This window comes from Thamnophis sirtalis, unplaced genomic scaffold (genome assembly GCF_051295495.1).
Source record: "Thamnophis sirtalis isolate CommonGarterSnake01/CBP01778 unplaced genomic scaffold, rThaSir2_p1.2 scaffold_10, whole genome shotgun sequence".
NCBI lineage: Eukaryota > Metazoa > Chordata > Lepidosauria > Squamata > Natricidae > Thamnophis > Thamnophis sirtalis.
In genome coordinates, this window is record NW_028261390.1 from 21048531 (window position 1) to 21066091 (window position 17561).

Sequence of the window (17561 nt, forward strand, 5' to 3'; positions counted from 1 at the left end):
AACTAGGCGTATTTGCAATTGTAATAATCAAATACTCATGCTAACATTTCCCCACTACTCCTAAGCTTGTTACGGTAAGAATTGCTGTTAGTGTAAGGTTGTTGTGAAAGCTAATTATTACAAGGAAATACATTCTTATTCTTCTTCCCTATGTTGCAAGAACTCTCCTTTGTACTTAACGTGGCTTAATTTAAATTTCAGGGGGAAACCAAATCTTCTAGATATGGGATCTCTGATGATCAAACCAATACAACGTGTAATGAAGTACCCTTTGTTATTGTGTGAGCTCTTAAATGCCACCCCTAGGTCTCACCCCGACCACAAAGCCTTGCAGGATGCCTTGGTTGCTATGAAAGAGATGAATATGAATATAAATGAACTTAAAAGGAGAAAGGATATAGGTAAGAGAAAGTCAACAATATGGGATATCTCGGTGCTTGTATGACCTTTTCAGAACAATGAAATGACCATGATAGAAAATAAGATGCTGGACCATATTGATTTCCCCCCTGTATGGAATGAAATTTGAAGCTTGGCAAGCAGCAGCAGCAAGCAGCTTTGTTTTAAATATAAGTACCTGAGGAATGACTGTGAAAAAGCATCATTCTCCTTGTTTCCATTCTTGTGAGCTTTCAATAAATTTAGCTGGCCACTGTGAAAACAGAGTTGTAGATCAAACAAATCTTCGTCTGAATCTATTAGGAATTTTTGTGTGGCTAAAGCTTAGATATACAACTGAAATGCCTTTCCTGGGTGGGCTGTTTCATCCCACATTAATCTGAGTTGATCTAAAGAGCTGACCAAATTATTTGTTTACAAATTAAGCCATGGATTGATTTATAACAGTGATTCTCAACCTTCCTAATGCCGTGACCCTTTAATACAGTTCCTTATGTTGTGGTGACCCCCAACCATAAAATGTTTTCTTCTTCCCCTCTCTTTCCTCCTCTCCTCCTCTTTTCTCCTCCCTCTTATCCTCTCTCCTCCTCTTGATTCCCCTCCTTTACTCCCTCTGCTTTACCCTTTCTTCCTTTCGCGCCTCATCTTTCCTCCTTTCAGTTCTTGCCCTTGCTTATTTACTTTCTCTGATGGGTTCTCGGGGTGGCATTTCAGGAAACCCAACTTTATATTTTCATACATATCATTTTCTCTGTTACATTTTATTTCTAATAATAATTCCACTTGTATCATTTTTAAAATTGTTTACTTGCATTGCATTATTTTTTTTTTTTGCTCTTTTCCTTTGTGCATGGTTTATGGTACTTTTAGCAAGCAGGTTTTCATTGTGTGAATGGGGGCCAATTCGGGCTCCTGAGCTTGGCTCTTGATGACAGGTCTGGTTGTGGATTTAGATATAGTTAAAAGTACCTCGCAGCGGTGTGGAAAACATAGCCGAGCGCACACCCCGCACAATTACAGCCCAGAGCAGGACCTAAGCCTCCCTCGCAGGAACACTTTCCTTCCATTACGAAGTCTCTGGGGCTAATTGTATGGGGTGTGCGCGCTCACCTATGTTTTTTGCAGCATGGCGCCACGGTGACGCTTTGCGCAGCCATTCTGGAGCCCATCCGCGGGGATTTCAAGGAATCCGAGGTGGAGTCTAAACTTTAGAGTTGTGCTGGTGTCAGCGACCCCTGTGAAACGGTCATTGGACCCCAAAAGGGGTTGCGACCCACAGGTTGAGAACCACTGATTTATGGGCAATGTGTTTGGAATTAAAGACTGTCTGCAGTGGGATTCCAAATCTTTTCCTACCAGTACTATGAGAGAGTGCTTTGCATGCACTCACATGCTTCCCATGCACGCAGCACTCAAAGTCTTCCCTCGGTGTCAGCACTGGTGAGCTGAGCTGTTGTTTAGCTCAGCTGAGCTAAACAATTCACTCTGCCCTGTGAATCAGCTGAGCTAAACAAAACGAGGGAGTATAGGACAGGAAGGGTAGGAACGGGAGGGCGGGACCAACCATAGGTGGTATTTGCCAGTTCTCTGAACTACTCAAAATTACCACTACCAGTTTGCTAGAACTGGTCTGAACCAGCTGAATGCCACTTCTGAAGACAGTGGACCTGTTCCTATAGGATTCTTATGTTATGGGATCTTTAATTTTAGGAAAGTCATTCCGTCACTTTAATACGGTATTTGTCTGATTTCAGAATGATTGTTCTGCATAGGGAAAGTATGCCAAATGCATTTGCAGAGGTAATACATCCTACAGAAGGATAGATTGTTGAAATAAAGGCATTCAGATAGGAACTTAAGTCAAATTCAAGCTACAATAATTACACATAGCATTAAATTTTAAAATTCATTTGGTTTGAACAAAGCATTCCTGAAAGAAATATGAAAGAATCAACATCCACTTATTAAGCCCCAAAATGTAGCTAGACATAAGATCAGGATTCAGAGACCTTTCCAAATGTTATATAGGTTCTCCTCGATTTATGACCATTCAGCAATCCAGGGCCTCCCCCTCTACCTGAGGCACCACCACATGCTCCAAAATAACAACTGCAGTAGGGATTGCTGGAATTCGGTGGGCATCTTGCTTAATGACCACAATGACATATGACTATAATTTTGCTCTCAACTGTGGTCCTGAACTGAGTATTACCTGTACAAGCGCCCTAATCTGTTTAACTATTGAAGAACCTACAATTGGCTGGTTTCACATATAGTGTCCATTCATATGTCATATATGGTATGGTAAGTTAAAATCAAATTAATCCCAATTTGTATTAATATGATTTGTAAATTCAGCACACATTTAATGACAATAATCTACACTTTGGCTTATTTTTGGATAGGCATATTCTGTATTTGGACACCATACACAGAACTTAATCTGACCACAAAGTAGGGCTGCAAAAATCTAAACAACTATTAGATGGCAGCAAATTATTAGCATTATCTCTAACTCTCTGTTTCTATCCATCAACACATTGGTTGGAATTTCACAATTCCAAGAGGTGGCGCAGTGGGTAGAGTGCAGTACTGCAGGCCACTTCAGCTGACTGCTATCTGCAGTTCAGCGGTTCAAATCTCACCGGCTCAGGGTTGACTCAGACTTCTATCCTTCCGAGGTGGGTAAAATGAGGACCCAGATTGTGGGGGCGATATGCTGACTCTGTAAACCGCTTAGAGAGGGCTGAAAGCCCTATGAAGCGGTATAACTGCTATTGCTATTGCTATCTTGGAGTCCAATAAAAACACTTCCCAAGAGCTAAGCTTGAGGAAGACATAGTCAGGGGCCCATAACCCCTTAAAAAAAGCTAAACCAATTCATATTGTGAGAAAATAGTTTATTGTGATGTTGAAATATAGACAATGGCCATGATATTTGACTGGATCATTAAACATAATATAGCATGTTTAAACATATTATAGCACCTACATATTCTTTGTAGGATCAAAGCAATATTCATCTGGTTCACAATTCAGTTTTCAACAATTACTAACTTCAAAGTGATAAACATTCCCTGCATTTAGATTTCATGGGTTTCTCATCTCTTTATATGGGAATTCCTTGGGCTATTGTTCTTCATAAAGAGCAATATATGCTTATTCATAGACGAAAAAATCATTAAATCCCAGAACATTTTGTTCCCATTTTATTTATCTTACTGCATGAGAAGATTTGAAAAATTGCTACAGCTCTAGTATTAGATGCTTGCATTTGCTCAAGGCATATAAATAAAATTAAGCATGTTTTTCTTATTGTATCAGAACTTCTCCCTGATAGATTCACTAAGAATTTTGCTTTGCAAACACATGATAATTGCTATAGAATTCAAGCATCTATGCATTTCGCAATAAATAGAATAAAGGCTGCTATTGAAAATGACAGTAACATTTAGTGAAACTAAACTTTTAAAAAGTTTATGTAGTCATCAGGACTTAATTATCTCTTCTTTGCATCGGTAGAACAAATTGTAGCCTCTGTTTCTTTATTTCTGTAATCTGTGATAGCATTTTTAAAAAAGTAGATAGAACTTCTCTGGTGCCTTATCAGTACATTGTTATTTTTAATGCGATTTGTCTGATTACAGTGCTTAAGTATAAGAAGAATGATGAAGATGAATCTTTGAAGGATAAATTTTCAAGGTTAAATATTCACTCAATTAGTAAAAAGTCCAAGAGAGTGACTGGTCACCTGAAGATTCTGACAGGAGGAGAGCCTCAGGTAAATCACTCATTGTGTTTGCACATCATACTAAACTATGGTGTATTTAGATGTGATTTCTTGGGTAATCAAACATTTGCTGGATTTACTCACATCAATAATTTGCAATCCACAGTGGCCGATTTCATGCAACATGCTTAAGCCACAACTAAGTCAACTTTGTTATGGCTTAGTGCAGGGGTGTCAAACTGGATTTCTTTGAGGGCCAGATTAGCATTGTAATTCTCTGCGGGCCAGCCAGGTGCGGGGAGACAGGATGGATGCCTCCTGTAGCATCCTGCCAGCTAAAGTGGGGCATGGGTCCCCCCATGGCCCTTTTTTGGCCTGGACAACCTCCTGCAGCACTTTGCTGGCCAGAACATTTTGGCTGCCACAGGCACCGCGGGCTAGTCCTTTGATATTTCCAGGTCGACTCCCTGGATCAGATCCAGCTTGTGGGCCCTGAGTTTGACACCCCTGGCTTAGTGCATCACGTAAATCCAGCCATTGCTTTAAGGCTTTTAAGAGAGTTATTGTTCAGAGTACTAAGCATTTTCATTCGTTGGGTATCATTCCTTTTCCTCCTATTATGTCCTTACTATTTGCCCATTCCAAAACAGGTTTTATCAATGGCCCATGCATTTCTCAAGGTGTTAGGAAACCTGGAGCACATAATTTACTTTAACGAGAATGTTTTTATATGCCACAATTCTGCAGTTGCTATATACAAATTAGCGACTGTGATCAGGTTGTTTGCTTAATTCGTTGCTTTCTGATCCCAACCAGTTTCCTTAGCAAAGTGGTGCTAACCAGTACCTTACTCATGAAATATATATTTTGTAAGGGCCTGTGACTGACTTCATAAGTATGTGCTACTTATTGATGAGAATGCATCTGACTACAAAAAAGCAATTCCATTTTTCTGTGGCTTACTACTTTTAATGAAAGCCAGAACTAAACAAAGTAGTCTGTCAAATCTTCTGCCCTAGATGGGACTTCAAACACACAATACAAAAGACAAAATGGGGCTTCAGATGAGGTTATTGTAATTGGCAGCTCGATTAATTTCAAAGCTTTACTAGTTCACATTTGGATCAATGCCTAAAAATAGAGGAAACTAGCTTCAGTTTAGTTAACTGCTTCTCCATCTCAGCCAGTATCGACACTTATTAGCATGCGGCAGCCATTCTGATTCTCTAACACAGCCTGCCCTACTTGTTAACAATGAAATTCAGAAATCTGAACTGACAATAAAAGTTTGTAGATCTTGATTCTGTGCCAGTTCTTATCAGCTGTGTGGAATGATACGGTCAAAAAAAATATCTGTGCAGCTTGATAACGCTCTCATGATGAGAGCCCTTGTGTGACATCTGCCTCTGTGTGTGTGTGTGTGTGTGTGTGTGTGTGTGTGACATCAGTGCCTCACCAGCCATAAACCTCACCGCACGTCACTGGTTCTAAGTTATTGCTTCAGGTCACATTTTCCATTGCTGACATTTACAGCAGCTTCTAACTTCTTTAATCAATTACTGACCCTCTTCTGTTTGGCAAAGTAAATTCTATCAGTCGTAGTAGGATTTTGTTTTCCATAAAAGCTTTTAACAGATGTATTTTATAGTGTACAAATCGCAAGCATTCCAAAAGTTTGTGAGTGTATGTATGACCTAATATAGCCAGATTAGATAAGGCTAAACTCAATTACCAATTTCATATTTGCTCATTGAAAGCACAAAATTACTGTTTCAAAGATCCCAAAGACACAAGATTCTTAAATTAAGTATCTTTTTAACAGAAATTATGACTTTATATGCTTCCCTCAAGATCTCACCTGTCATGAAAGAAATGAAAACAATCCCAGAAAACCCTCCCTTATTTTTTTATATTTTTATTTATTAAGTAGATGTATACATGTATTTATTTATTAGATGTATACAATTGTCCATGTCACTTAAATAGCTCTAGGCAGCTAACACAATGAAACTTCCCATGTAATAGCACTTATATACCACTTCACAGTGCTTTACAGCCCTCTCGAAGCAGTTTACAGAGTCACTCTATTGCCCCCAACAATGAGGGGAAGTTAAAAATGCCTGTCTATGAAACATGTCAATATTCATTGTTGGATAATAATAAAGAGGCCTGAAAATGATGGAAGAGAATATTTGTAGCAGTGAGGTGAACTGTGGGATACTTGCTGGTCTCTGAGTTCTTTTCTTTTTCTTTTTCTTTTTTTGTTCTTTCTTGCAGACATTTCATTACCAAACTAGATAACATACTCAGGGCACTGCTGATGCTACTGAGGTTGGTTTTGAGGATCGGCGGAAGGATGATCAGGGCACAGCCTGGCCTGTTGCTAGCTGCCAGGTCGTATGTCAAGGACTTTCCAAGTCCTCAACAGTTGGTAATAAAATGTCTGCAAGAAACACCAAGCTCAGAGAGCAACAAGGACCCCACGGGATTGAAATTAAAGAAATGTAACCAGAATCGCAGTGAAGGTATTTTAATATTCCCTTAAACTGTTATTTATTGTTATGCCTCAACAGACCACTGGAAAGAAACTCCAAGTCATTTCAACATTACTATTAGCAATTACGTTCTTATCCTAACTATAATATTTTTGTGGCTTTAGGTGAAAGATGAAGTTTTTAATAAAGAGGAGAAGTTATTCAAAAGCTTAGAAAAGACAGTCAAACTATGTGTGAAGAATATTCCATTGTCTCTTCAGCATTTAGAAGTAAGTGTTATGTAACAATATTGCTCACCGTTCGCAAGTTGCAAATCAACATTTTGACTGGTCAAACCTGATTCAAATCCTAAATTGATCTCATGGACGGGAAGAAAATACTGAAGCTCTCCTCTTAATCCATATTAAAAATGTCAGAAACAGTATTTTGAAATGAATTCTCGAACCATTACGTGAAGATTTAAACTTCATTTAGTGTGTCTACTGGCAAATCACACTTTTAGATTATATCAGTGGTGGGTTTCTACCGGTTCAGCCTGGTTCGGCTGAACCTGTAGTGGTATGGCGGCCTGGGTCGCTGGAACCGGCAGCAACCCAGGCCTGCCACACCCCCGAACTGGTTCCTCAGTCACAGCCGTCACTGCCGCCATCTTGTTTTTTAGTTCTGCGCATGCAGAGAACAATTTTAATTGAACTACGCATGTGTGCGCAGCATGCATCCAGTGCGTGGATGACTGAACCGGCAGTAAAGCCAGCTGGAACCACCCCTGGATTATATTGTTTGCACAGTATTTGAAGCCATTGTTAAAAATAGTTTGGCTATCTGTTGTGCAATCAATTATGGTTTGTTCAGTTATTACAAACAATTGTTAAGTAACTCATGGCTTACTTTAATATGCAAGTCAGACCATAAATCTTTGGGCCTGTGTGGTATGAGAATGCTGAATGGTGGATACAATAAGTAATCAGAGAAAGTTTTCAGATTTATGTATTATGTATTACATAAGTTATTACTGATAATGTACTATTGAAAAAACATAATCTTCCATTTGAAATCTGAAATCTCCAGTCAATTTCTTTATAGATCTACTGCATGCTTCAGGTCTCATCCAAGAGATCATTTTCATAGACTAATCACATCCTTGCAGGCTCTGGATAAGACTCCTCTGCAGAAGTCAGAGTTACCAAACTGGAGTCCAGCTGCAAAGAAATATGGAAAACAGGATCAAAAGCTGACATAGATGCAATATCTATTCACAACATTCTTTTTATCCTGCTTTGGTTACCTGTATTCCTACCCTGTGTCTGTGAGAAGTTTTCTAGGTGTATTGATCTTTGTCTAGATCAGAGGTGTCAAACTCAATTTCATTGAGGGCTACGTTTGACTTCGGAGGCCAAGGTGGGTGTGGCCAGCTTGACATAACTCATGTCGTGGGTAGCTGTGGTGGCTCTAACACTTTGCCAGTGAAAATGGGCTCCTGAGCTCCGTTTTTGGCTGCAACAGCCTCCTACAGCCCTCTGCCAACAGAGCTCAGGAGGACCATGGGTAGTCCACATGAGCTCCATTTTTGCCTGTGACAGCCTCCTGCAGCCCTCTGCCATCAAAAACAGAGTTCAGAAGAGCTGCAGGTAGCTCACATGAGCTCTGGTTTTGCTGTGAGGGCCTCCTGCAACCCTCTCCCAGTGAAAATGGAGCTTGGGAGGTCTGTGGGCGGCCCATGTGAGCTCCGTTTTCAGCTGTGAGGACCTCCTGCAACCCTCTGCCAGTGAAAATGAAGCTCGGGAGGGCTGCGGGCATCCCATGTGAGCTCCGTTTTCAGCTGCAATGGCCTGCTGCAGCCCTCTGATAGTGAAAACAGAGATTAGAAGTGCTGTAGGTGGCCCATGTGAGCTCTGGTTTTGGCTGTGAAGACCTCCAGCAACCCTCTGCCAGTGAAAATGGAGCTTGGGAGGACTGTGGGCAGCCCACATGAGCTCTGTTTTCAGCTGTGATGCCCTCCTGCAACCCTCTGCCAGCAAAAACAGAGTTCAGGAGGGCCACACACGGCCCTCCCGAATTCCGTCTTTTCTGGCAGAGACACCCTAGGCCAGTCCTTCGTTGTTTCCAGGGTGGCCCTGCAGGCCAGATCTAAGCACCCGGATCCGGCCCACAGGCCTTGAGTTTGACACCTCTGATCTTGACCATTATCATCTTCTGATTTGGTGCCTTTTGTATCTAGTTCAGAAATTATTATTATTAATGTATTTATTTAAATGATTTATACGGCCACCAAATTTGTGAAATGAGGCTATAGGTGGCTGGGCGTTTGCTTTGGCCTAATGGACTCATTTGAATAATTATGTGGCTTTAATGTCTTTGAAAGGACAGGTTATCAGCTTTTTAACATGCACTGTCTGATTATCATCTTTGCCACTCTCTTTTTCTTGCAATTTTACACGTCGAAACAAAACGAAAGGGATGAAATGCTGGATTTTTGTTTTGTTTTCACTTATGTAGTTAGGGCTTTAGAGAGCCAGTTTGGTGTTGTGGTTAAAGCACCAGGGTAGAAACTGGGAGACTATGAATCTAATCCTGTGTTTTAGGAACAAACCAAATGGGTGAACTTGGCCCAGTCGTTATCTCTCAGCCCTATGAATTAGACAGTGGCAAACCACTTCTGAGGTTTTGCCAAGAAAACTGTAGAGACAAGTCCAAGCAGTTACCAGGAGTCAAGAATAACATGTAGGCACACACACAAAAATAAAAAAATAGAGGTTTAACTGTGCGCGTTTGTATACCTACCCAAAAAGGCATTTCATTCATTTCACGAATTCAAGGCAAATTGGATTATTAACACACAAATCTACATAGCAGCTTTATAAATATTGCAGCAAATGGTAGCAAGCAGATTGTATCATAAATAAGTATTCAATTCTTACTGCAACTATTGAACCAGTGTACATGCATAAGGGTGGTGGTTTGTGCGTATATGTAACATTCTTTTGCCTATTTCATTTTTTTCAGGACTCTGTATTTCTTGGAGCACAGTGTATAACTGATCTTCAGGATCTGCTACATGAGAATGAAGATGGAGCAAACAGATCTTCAGACGCATTGATTAATGCTGGGCATCCCAGCAAACTGTTTGTAAGTTCTTGAATACATAGATTTCAAAGAATTGGAATAGATTTTGTGCAATCTGCTGCTTGTATTATTGCATAACGAATCTAAGAGAAAGTACTTTGTTTTTTAGCCTAGTTACCACAGATTCCGATTTACTGTAAGTCAGGGGTGTCAAACTTGCATCATCACAGCATCGTCACATGATGTATCGCAACTTTTCCCCCCTTCACTAAACTGGGTGTGGGCGTGGCCAGCGCATGATGCATCTGGCCTGCAAGCCACGAGTTTGACATCCCTGCTTGTAAGTATATACAAAATTCTTCCGTATTGGAAGAATAATTCAAAAGGTATGAATTGAAAATGAATTGAAGGTAAATGAAGAATGTAGATTAGGGAGACTCTCTTCCCACTTACGACTATAACCATGTTGCTTGTATCTTTAAAATTTATATTGTTTTATTTGTTTCCTAGTATAATTTGACTGCTTATTAGTAACCTATGACTATCACTAAGTGTTGTATCTTATGATTCTTGATGAATGTATTCCATTTTATTTTTCTTTATGTACACTGAGAGCATATGCACCAAAGACAAATTCCTTGTGTGTCCAATCACGCTTGGTCAATAAAGAATTCTATTCTATTCTATTCTATTCTATTCTATTCTATTCTATTCTATTCTATTCTATTCTATTCTATTAAAAAAAAATCTTGCTCAGCACAAACTTGACTTTCTGAGTCAAGGCATAGGCCCACCACACCAGAGGTGGGTTCCTGCCGGTTCGGACCGGTTTGGCCAAGTAGGTAGTAACTCGGCCAGCCACGCCCATGAACCGAGTCTCTTGGCAGTGCCATAGGCGGTGCCATCTTGTTTTTTTTTAGTACTGCTCATGTGCCTTGAGCAAACTAGTAGTAGGGGCAGCTGGAACCCATCCCTGCACCATAAATGCCTGTTTTGAGGCTAAAAGTCATGTCAGCCATCTACCCTGTGGTCTTCAAAAGGAAGAAAATCTAGTATGTCTTTCCCCATATTTATTCTTGCAACAACTTTGCAAGGTAAATTAAAATAGAAAATGTGACTCACCCAGTAAATTTTATACCTGAACAGAAACTTCAGCCCTAGATTTGTAACTTAAACTTATGGCATGGAAATTCTGTATTTTTGAATTAGGTTTTCATCTTATTATTCATTATCTAAATTGATTCTCCCAAGACAACCAGGAATTTAGCAAGATTCTCCAAACATGAAGATTAAATTTAAAAAATAATAATAACCAGGCATTTATTACTAGGAAATATAGGCTATAAATAGCTTTACTATTTCACATCCTGAGATGTCTTCACTAACACTATGAGAACAGATTATCTTTATTCAGCTACATTGTCCTTTCTCTTAGTTTCCTGGATACATAGAACATTTCCTTCCTTCCTTCCTTCCTTCCTTCCTTCCTTCCTTCCTTCCTTCCTTCCTTCCTTCCTTCCTTCCTTCCTTCCCTTTTTGTCACTTAATTCTCTCATACTTTAAGTTATAATTCTGCATGTGACATTCTTTTCATGATAGGATCCCACAGATATTGATCTCTGCTGCCATCCAGGGTTCAGTTCAGACTTTCACACAATACTTTTTAGAAAGATAGGCAAGATTAAAGTTGAATACGAACCTTAATTCTCTCTATGCCACATGTATCTCTCCCCACTAATTGTAAAGGTGGTACTAAGCAGAGGTGGGTTTCTGCCAGCATTATTGCCGGTTCAGTGCATACACTCTGCACTCGTGTGCAGTTACCTGTAAATAGGTCTGCACATGCGCAGAACATTAAAAAATGTCCAAAAAAGATGTCGTGGGAACTGATTTGGAGGCATGGTGAACATGCCCCTATTGGTTCAGCAACCTACTCACCAGTTCCACTACCAGCTCTACCGAACTGGTGCGAACTGGTAAGAATCCACCTCTGATACTAATCAGTTAGGATATACAGGTAGTCTTTAACGTACGACCACAATGGAGCCCAAAATTTATGTCGCTAAGTGAGACATTTGTCAAGTGAGTTCTGTCCTACTTTATGAGTTTTCTTGCCACAATGGTTAAGTGAATCATTGCAGTTTTAAGTTAGGGTTAGGGTTGTTAAGTGAATCTGGCTTGCTCATTCACTTTGTTTGTCAGAAGTTTGCAAAAGGTGATCACATAACCCTGGGAAACTCCAGCTGTCATAAATATGAGTCAGTTGCCAAGCATCTGAATTTTGATCACATGACCAAGGGGATGCTACAATGGTCATAAGTGCGAAAAATGGTCATAAATCACTTTTTTCAGTGCTGTTGTAAGTTTGAACGGTCACTAAATGACCTTTTGTAAGTCAAGGACTACATGTATTCTGGCCAGTATGCCATAAATACAAAGTTCAATTTCACCTTACAATACAATACAATACAATACAATACAATACAATACAATACAATACAATACAATACAATACAATACAATACAATACAATACAATACAATACAATACAATACAATACAATACAATACAATACAATACAATAACAGAGTCGGAAGGAACCTTGGAGGTCTTCTAATCAACCCCCTGCCTAGGCAGGAAACCCTATACTGTTTCAGACAAATTGCTATCCAACATCTTCTTAAAGACTTCCAGTGTTGGGGCATTCACAACTTCTGGAGGGAAGCTGTTCCACTGATTAATTGTTCTAACCGTCAGGAAATTTCTCCTCAGTTCTAAGTTGCTTCTTTCCTTGATTAGTTTCTACCCATTGCTTCTTATTCTACCCTCAGGTGCCTTGGAGAATAGTTTGACTCTCTCTTCTTTGTGGCAGCCCCTGAAATATTGGAACACTGCTATCATGTCTCCCTTAGTCCTTCTTTTCATTAAACTAGACATACCAAGTTCCTGCAACCATTCTTCATGGGTTAGTCTCCAGTCCCCTAATCATCTTTGTTGCTCTTCTCTGCACACTTTCTAGAGTCTCCACATCTTTCTTACATCATGGTGACCAAAACTGAATGCAGTATTCCAAGTGTGGCCTTACCAAGGCATTATAAAGCTGTATTAACACTTCACGTGATCTTGATTCTATCCCTCTATTTATGCAGCCTAGAACTATGTTGGCTTTTTTGGCAGCTGCTGCAGACGGCTGGCTCATATTTAAATGGTTGTCCACTAGGACTCAAAGATCCCTTTCACAGTTACTACTATTGAGCAAGATACCACCTATACTGTACCTGTGCATTTCGTTTTTGTTGCCTAAATATAGAACCTTACTTTTTACCATTGAATTTCATTTTATTAGATAGTGCCCAATGTTCAAGTTTGTCAAGATCCTTTTGTATCTTAAGCCTATCTTCTGGAGTGTTGGCTATTCCTGCCAGCTTGGTGTCATCTGCAAATTTGGCTAATATATGCAAGACATAAACTGCCTTGTTTGGGACTATACTGTTGTCTGTAGTGCTCAACTAGGAGGCGCTTTGAGTGTGCTGACATACTTGGAAATATGGGGGATAAGGACCAGGGGTGGGTTTCGACCGGTTCGCACCGGTCCCTGCGATCCGGTTGGTCGCCGAGCCCGGAAGTAAGTAACTTCCGGGAACGGTGAAGCCCCCCCCCCCTGCGCCCGCTCCTTACCCGGTTTTTATGAATTCTGCGCTTCTACGCATGCGCAGAACGCATACAGCGCCTGCGCAATCCTCCAGGAGCAGCTGTTATACACTGTTTTGGAGGGGATAATGGCACAATTGGAATATATCTTTTAGTTGTTATAGATGAAGAAATATAAGTGGGGGGGGAAGGTCTCCAGGAGGTGGGGGTGCATTGTAATATGTTTTTTTCTTTTTTCATTCTTTTTTTTTGTATTCAGATCTATATGTACTGTTTGTATTATTTGTGGTTTTTTTAAAAAAAAACTTAAATTGAAAAAAAAGTTATGCTAATGTTTATCGAATGGGAATGTTGCTGATTTCTTTGCTCTGACGTATATCTTTTGCCTTTCTTTCTTCCAATGCATGAAGCTGAATCAAGTAGAGAAGTTGGTGTTGACACCACTAACTGCCCTGCAGACTCTCTTCCTCGGCCCCCAGAAGCTTATCCAAAAGCGTTATGACAAACTTCTGGATTATAACAGCTTGTATCAAAAGGCTTCAGGGGATGATACTGATCTGGCCAGGAAAGAATACGAGGCCCTCAATGCACAGCTGGTGGAGGAGCTCCAGCGATTCAATGAAGCAGCAAAGAAAATTGTAACCAGTTGCCTATGTTGTCTCATCACTCTCCTGAAAGACATGATGTCATCGGCATCACAATCCTTTTCAACCAACGAATCCCAATTACTAGCAATTAAACCGGAGGTACTGACACCCTGCTGAAAGTAGTTTGTGATTCTTTATTCTCTGAAGGTGGCTTCTTATATTTGCAATTCAAAATGCCTTTCATGTTTTAACTGGTGACGTTTGATCTGAAATGATTGTCTCTGAAGAAAAAAAATATTTATTTATTAGTTTGTCAAACATGTTCAAGATAGCAGGTGTAAGTATAAACATGAACGAAAGAAATGAATACAAATAAATGGGGACAGGAGGACAAGGACGGTAGGTACGCTGGTGCGCTTATGCACACAACCCCCTTTACGGACCTCTTAGGAATGGGGTGAGGTCAATGGTAGACAGTTTGGGGTTGAAGCTGTGGGGGTTTGAGGATGTAACAATGGAGTCAGGTAGAGCATTCCAGGCGTTGACCATTCTGTTGCTGAAGTTGTATTTTCTACAATTGAGTTTGGAGCGGTTTACCTTGAGGTTGTATTGATTGTTTGCCCATGTATTATTGCGGTTGAAGCTGAAGAAGTCGTTGACAGATAGGACATTGTAGCAGACAATTTTGTGTACTACGCTTAGGTCTGACCACAGGCGGCGCAGTTCCAGATTGTAAATTCACCTTCATCCAATTGAATAATAAAAAAATACTGGAGACCTTTTTGAAGATGTGGTATTACATTGCTGGTAGATGAAATGTTGATAGGGCTGGAGTGTGGGTTTTTTTTTAGATTGGGTCTGCACTTTCCATTTTCAACGGCATCATTGGTAGTTTCACCTATGCAATTTTTTTCAAAGGTAGTATGGAAATTAGTTGGGAGAAGGATTAATATTGATGTTGTTGCTTCTGTTACATATTTTCCATCATTCCAAGGTGTCCCTGGCTACACACACTTCCAATCTGAGCATAAATACAATATATGAGGTTTAATATTGGGATGTATCCAATCTTGGCAACTTTAAGACTTCTGGACTTCAACATGGCTGGCTGGGGAATTCTGGGAGTTGAAGTCCACAAGTCTTAAAGCTGCCAAGATTGGACACATCCCAATATTAAACCTCATATACTGTATTTATGCTCAACGATGAGCCATGGTGGGCCAGTGGTTAGAGTGCAGTATTGCAGGCTACTTCTGCTGCCTGCCAGCTGACTGCAGATCAGCAGTTCAAATCTCACCAGGCTCATGGTTGACTCAGCCTTCCATTCTTCCGAGGTGGGTAAAATAAGGACCAAAATTGTTGGGGGAAATATGCTGACTCTGTAAACTTGAGAGGGCTGTAAAGCACTGTAAAGCAGTATATAATTCTAAGTCCTATTACTAGTGCTATTAGCCGATGTCATCACTGCTGCCTTGGGCACGCCCAGTTTGGCACTCCTTTTCATGTCCTTGGCAAGAGCTGGAGTGAAGGACAAGAGCTGAACCCTGTACCATGGTAGCCCTGGATCTCAAATGTGGGCTTGCTAACTTCCTCCGCAGCGTTCCAACCACATGAATCACCGTGCTCTTATAGGGAAGGTGCACATCAGTATAAATTATGAGAGCAATTTTCTGCACAGCCATTTGTTGATTAAACGCCAATTAAGTAAGCAGAACAGATTGTGTTATCTGGAAGCGGCATATCCCTTGCATATGACATTTAAATTTACTCAGCTGGGTCTTTTGCTATCCAATGTTTTCTGATTCAGCACTGTTAGGCAATAAGATGTTGGAAACCTGGAAATGTGCTTGCACAATGGCCGGTAAGCAGATGTAGATACAATGTGTTAATTGTGTTAATATGTGTCTATTGTAATCTCTGATAGAGATATAGCTCTTAATAGAAGCTTCATCATACATGCAGTTGATGAATGGTTAGGTAATCTTGAGTTTCTTTTACCATTTGCAGAAAACGTCTCCAACTATCAGTGAAATACATGACCAGGTTCTTGAAGATGTTCACAATTTGAATTGTATCAAGGAAAACCACTGTGCAACTTTTATTGAAAGAAAGCTGAGTTTTGAAAAAAAGAGGCCTGTCTCTCTCCAGGTATGTAACTGGCTATTAAATTGCGTAATTATGTCAAGCTAGGGCAGGGTTGTCAAACTGGTAGCCCACGTGGCCAGATGTGTTGCATGCAGGACACGCCCACCCCAGCTCTGTGCAGGGGAAAACTTCGTGAAACATCACATAATTCTGCGAGTTTGACACCCATGAGCTAGGGATTCACCATCTTAATATTCAATCTAGAGATCTCCTTTGGGTATACTGTAAAACCAAAAACCTACTATGGCTAAGTGCATACAAGCTAAACCATGACTGAGTAGCCTGCACTGAAGCAGGTACAATTCTAACAAATAAACATTACTTTTGGTGATGTATGGATCCCAGTTTCCACTCCGATCTGCTTCATGCTAACAATATCAGATGCTTAGGAAGTAGCAGCTAAGTCTTGATGTACAGTATATCTACAATTTGATGTATATCATTCCATGCATAAAATAGTATTATCATGGATAGCTAATTTCTAAAGGATGTGCCTTGTGATGTGAATTACTATAGGATAAGTTCAAATGCCTTATATTAATTCACCGAATGAATGTATTAAAACCGAGAGAAACAAGGCAAATTTATTATGCTTTGTGGAAGAGGAATTGCATAGCTTCAAAAATATGAACCAGTACAAGTATGTGAATAGTAAGACTGGATTCGTACATTGGGCTAAACCATAATGTGATTTTGGATTTGAGTTTGGCTTTGGCTAATTGTGGTTTATTTGACAGATCATAGCTAAATAAGGCTTTTCTTATTTTAAACCAGGCCAGGACTGAAATCACACTATGTAGAAAATTGCAATTAATAGTGAGGATGCTGTTCCATGGTATATTAGTTTTTTCAATCAGCTTTTTGTTTCCAGCCTGAATTTCCCCGTCAGAAAGAAGTCCACCGGTTAATGCTATTTTCTATGTACAATGTGGACTTGCTATACCAAGCCAAGCGTAACTGCAATGCTACACAGGAGTTGGATATTGATCTTTATGAAGGAGATGTGGTGGCTGTCATAGACCAAAAGGATCCTTTTGGCTGTACAGGCAGGTGGCTTGTTGATACTGGAAGTAAGTACTTCACATTGTACTCTTAGTATAGATATGCCCTAGTTGCAGAGACTATAGGAAGGGTCCATTAATAGGGATTAATGGACAATTCCGTTTAATCACTGATTCACCTCTTATTATTTTCATTTCTATATTGCTATTCCTAAATGGCTATGGGTTTTTGACTTAAATAATAATTGTTTGTTTGTGCTATCCATCTGTCCAGCGAAAGTGAATGTCCAACAATTAAATACATTAAAACAAATAAGGTAGTCAAATCATCTTAACTAATCTTCCAATTCTTCTGAATCCAGTTCAACATGCATTTGGATTTTTTCAAAGTTTTTAAAGTATTCAGCTCTCTAGAGCAGGGGTGTCAAACTCAAGGACTAGAGGCTGGATCCGGCCCATGGGATGCTTAGATCTGGCCCATGAGGCTGCC

At 40.0% G+C, this 17561-nt stretch overlaps 1 protein-coding gene across 2 annotated transcripts in view; it reads left to right on the top strand.

Moving 5' to 3' along the window:
- The window catches only part of ARHGEF38 (Rho guanine nucleotide exchange factor 38), a 54732-nt gene that overhangs the window by 34172 nt on the left and 2999 nt on the right, over nucleotides 1-17561 (top strand). Inside the window, exons 5-11 of one of the 2 annotated variants that reach the window (XM_014062112.2) lie at nucleotides 202-401; nucleotides 4047-4180; nucleotides 6789-6893; nucleotides 9628-9750; nucleotides 13749-14084; nucleotides 15933-16073; nucleotides 16942-17140. In XM_014062112.2, coding sequence (XP_013917587.2) covers nucleotides 202-401; nucleotides 4047-4180; nucleotides 6789-6893; nucleotides 9628-9750; nucleotides 13749-14084; nucleotides 15933-16073; nucleotides 16942-17140 — 1238 coding nt within the window. The remainder of the gene's footprint in view (nucleotides 1-201; nucleotides 402-4046; nucleotides 4181-6788; nucleotides 6894-9627; nucleotides 9751-13748; nucleotides 14085-15932; nucleotides 16074-16941; nucleotides 17141-17561) is intronic. The other variant, XM_087724177.1, reaches the window with a different exon arrangement.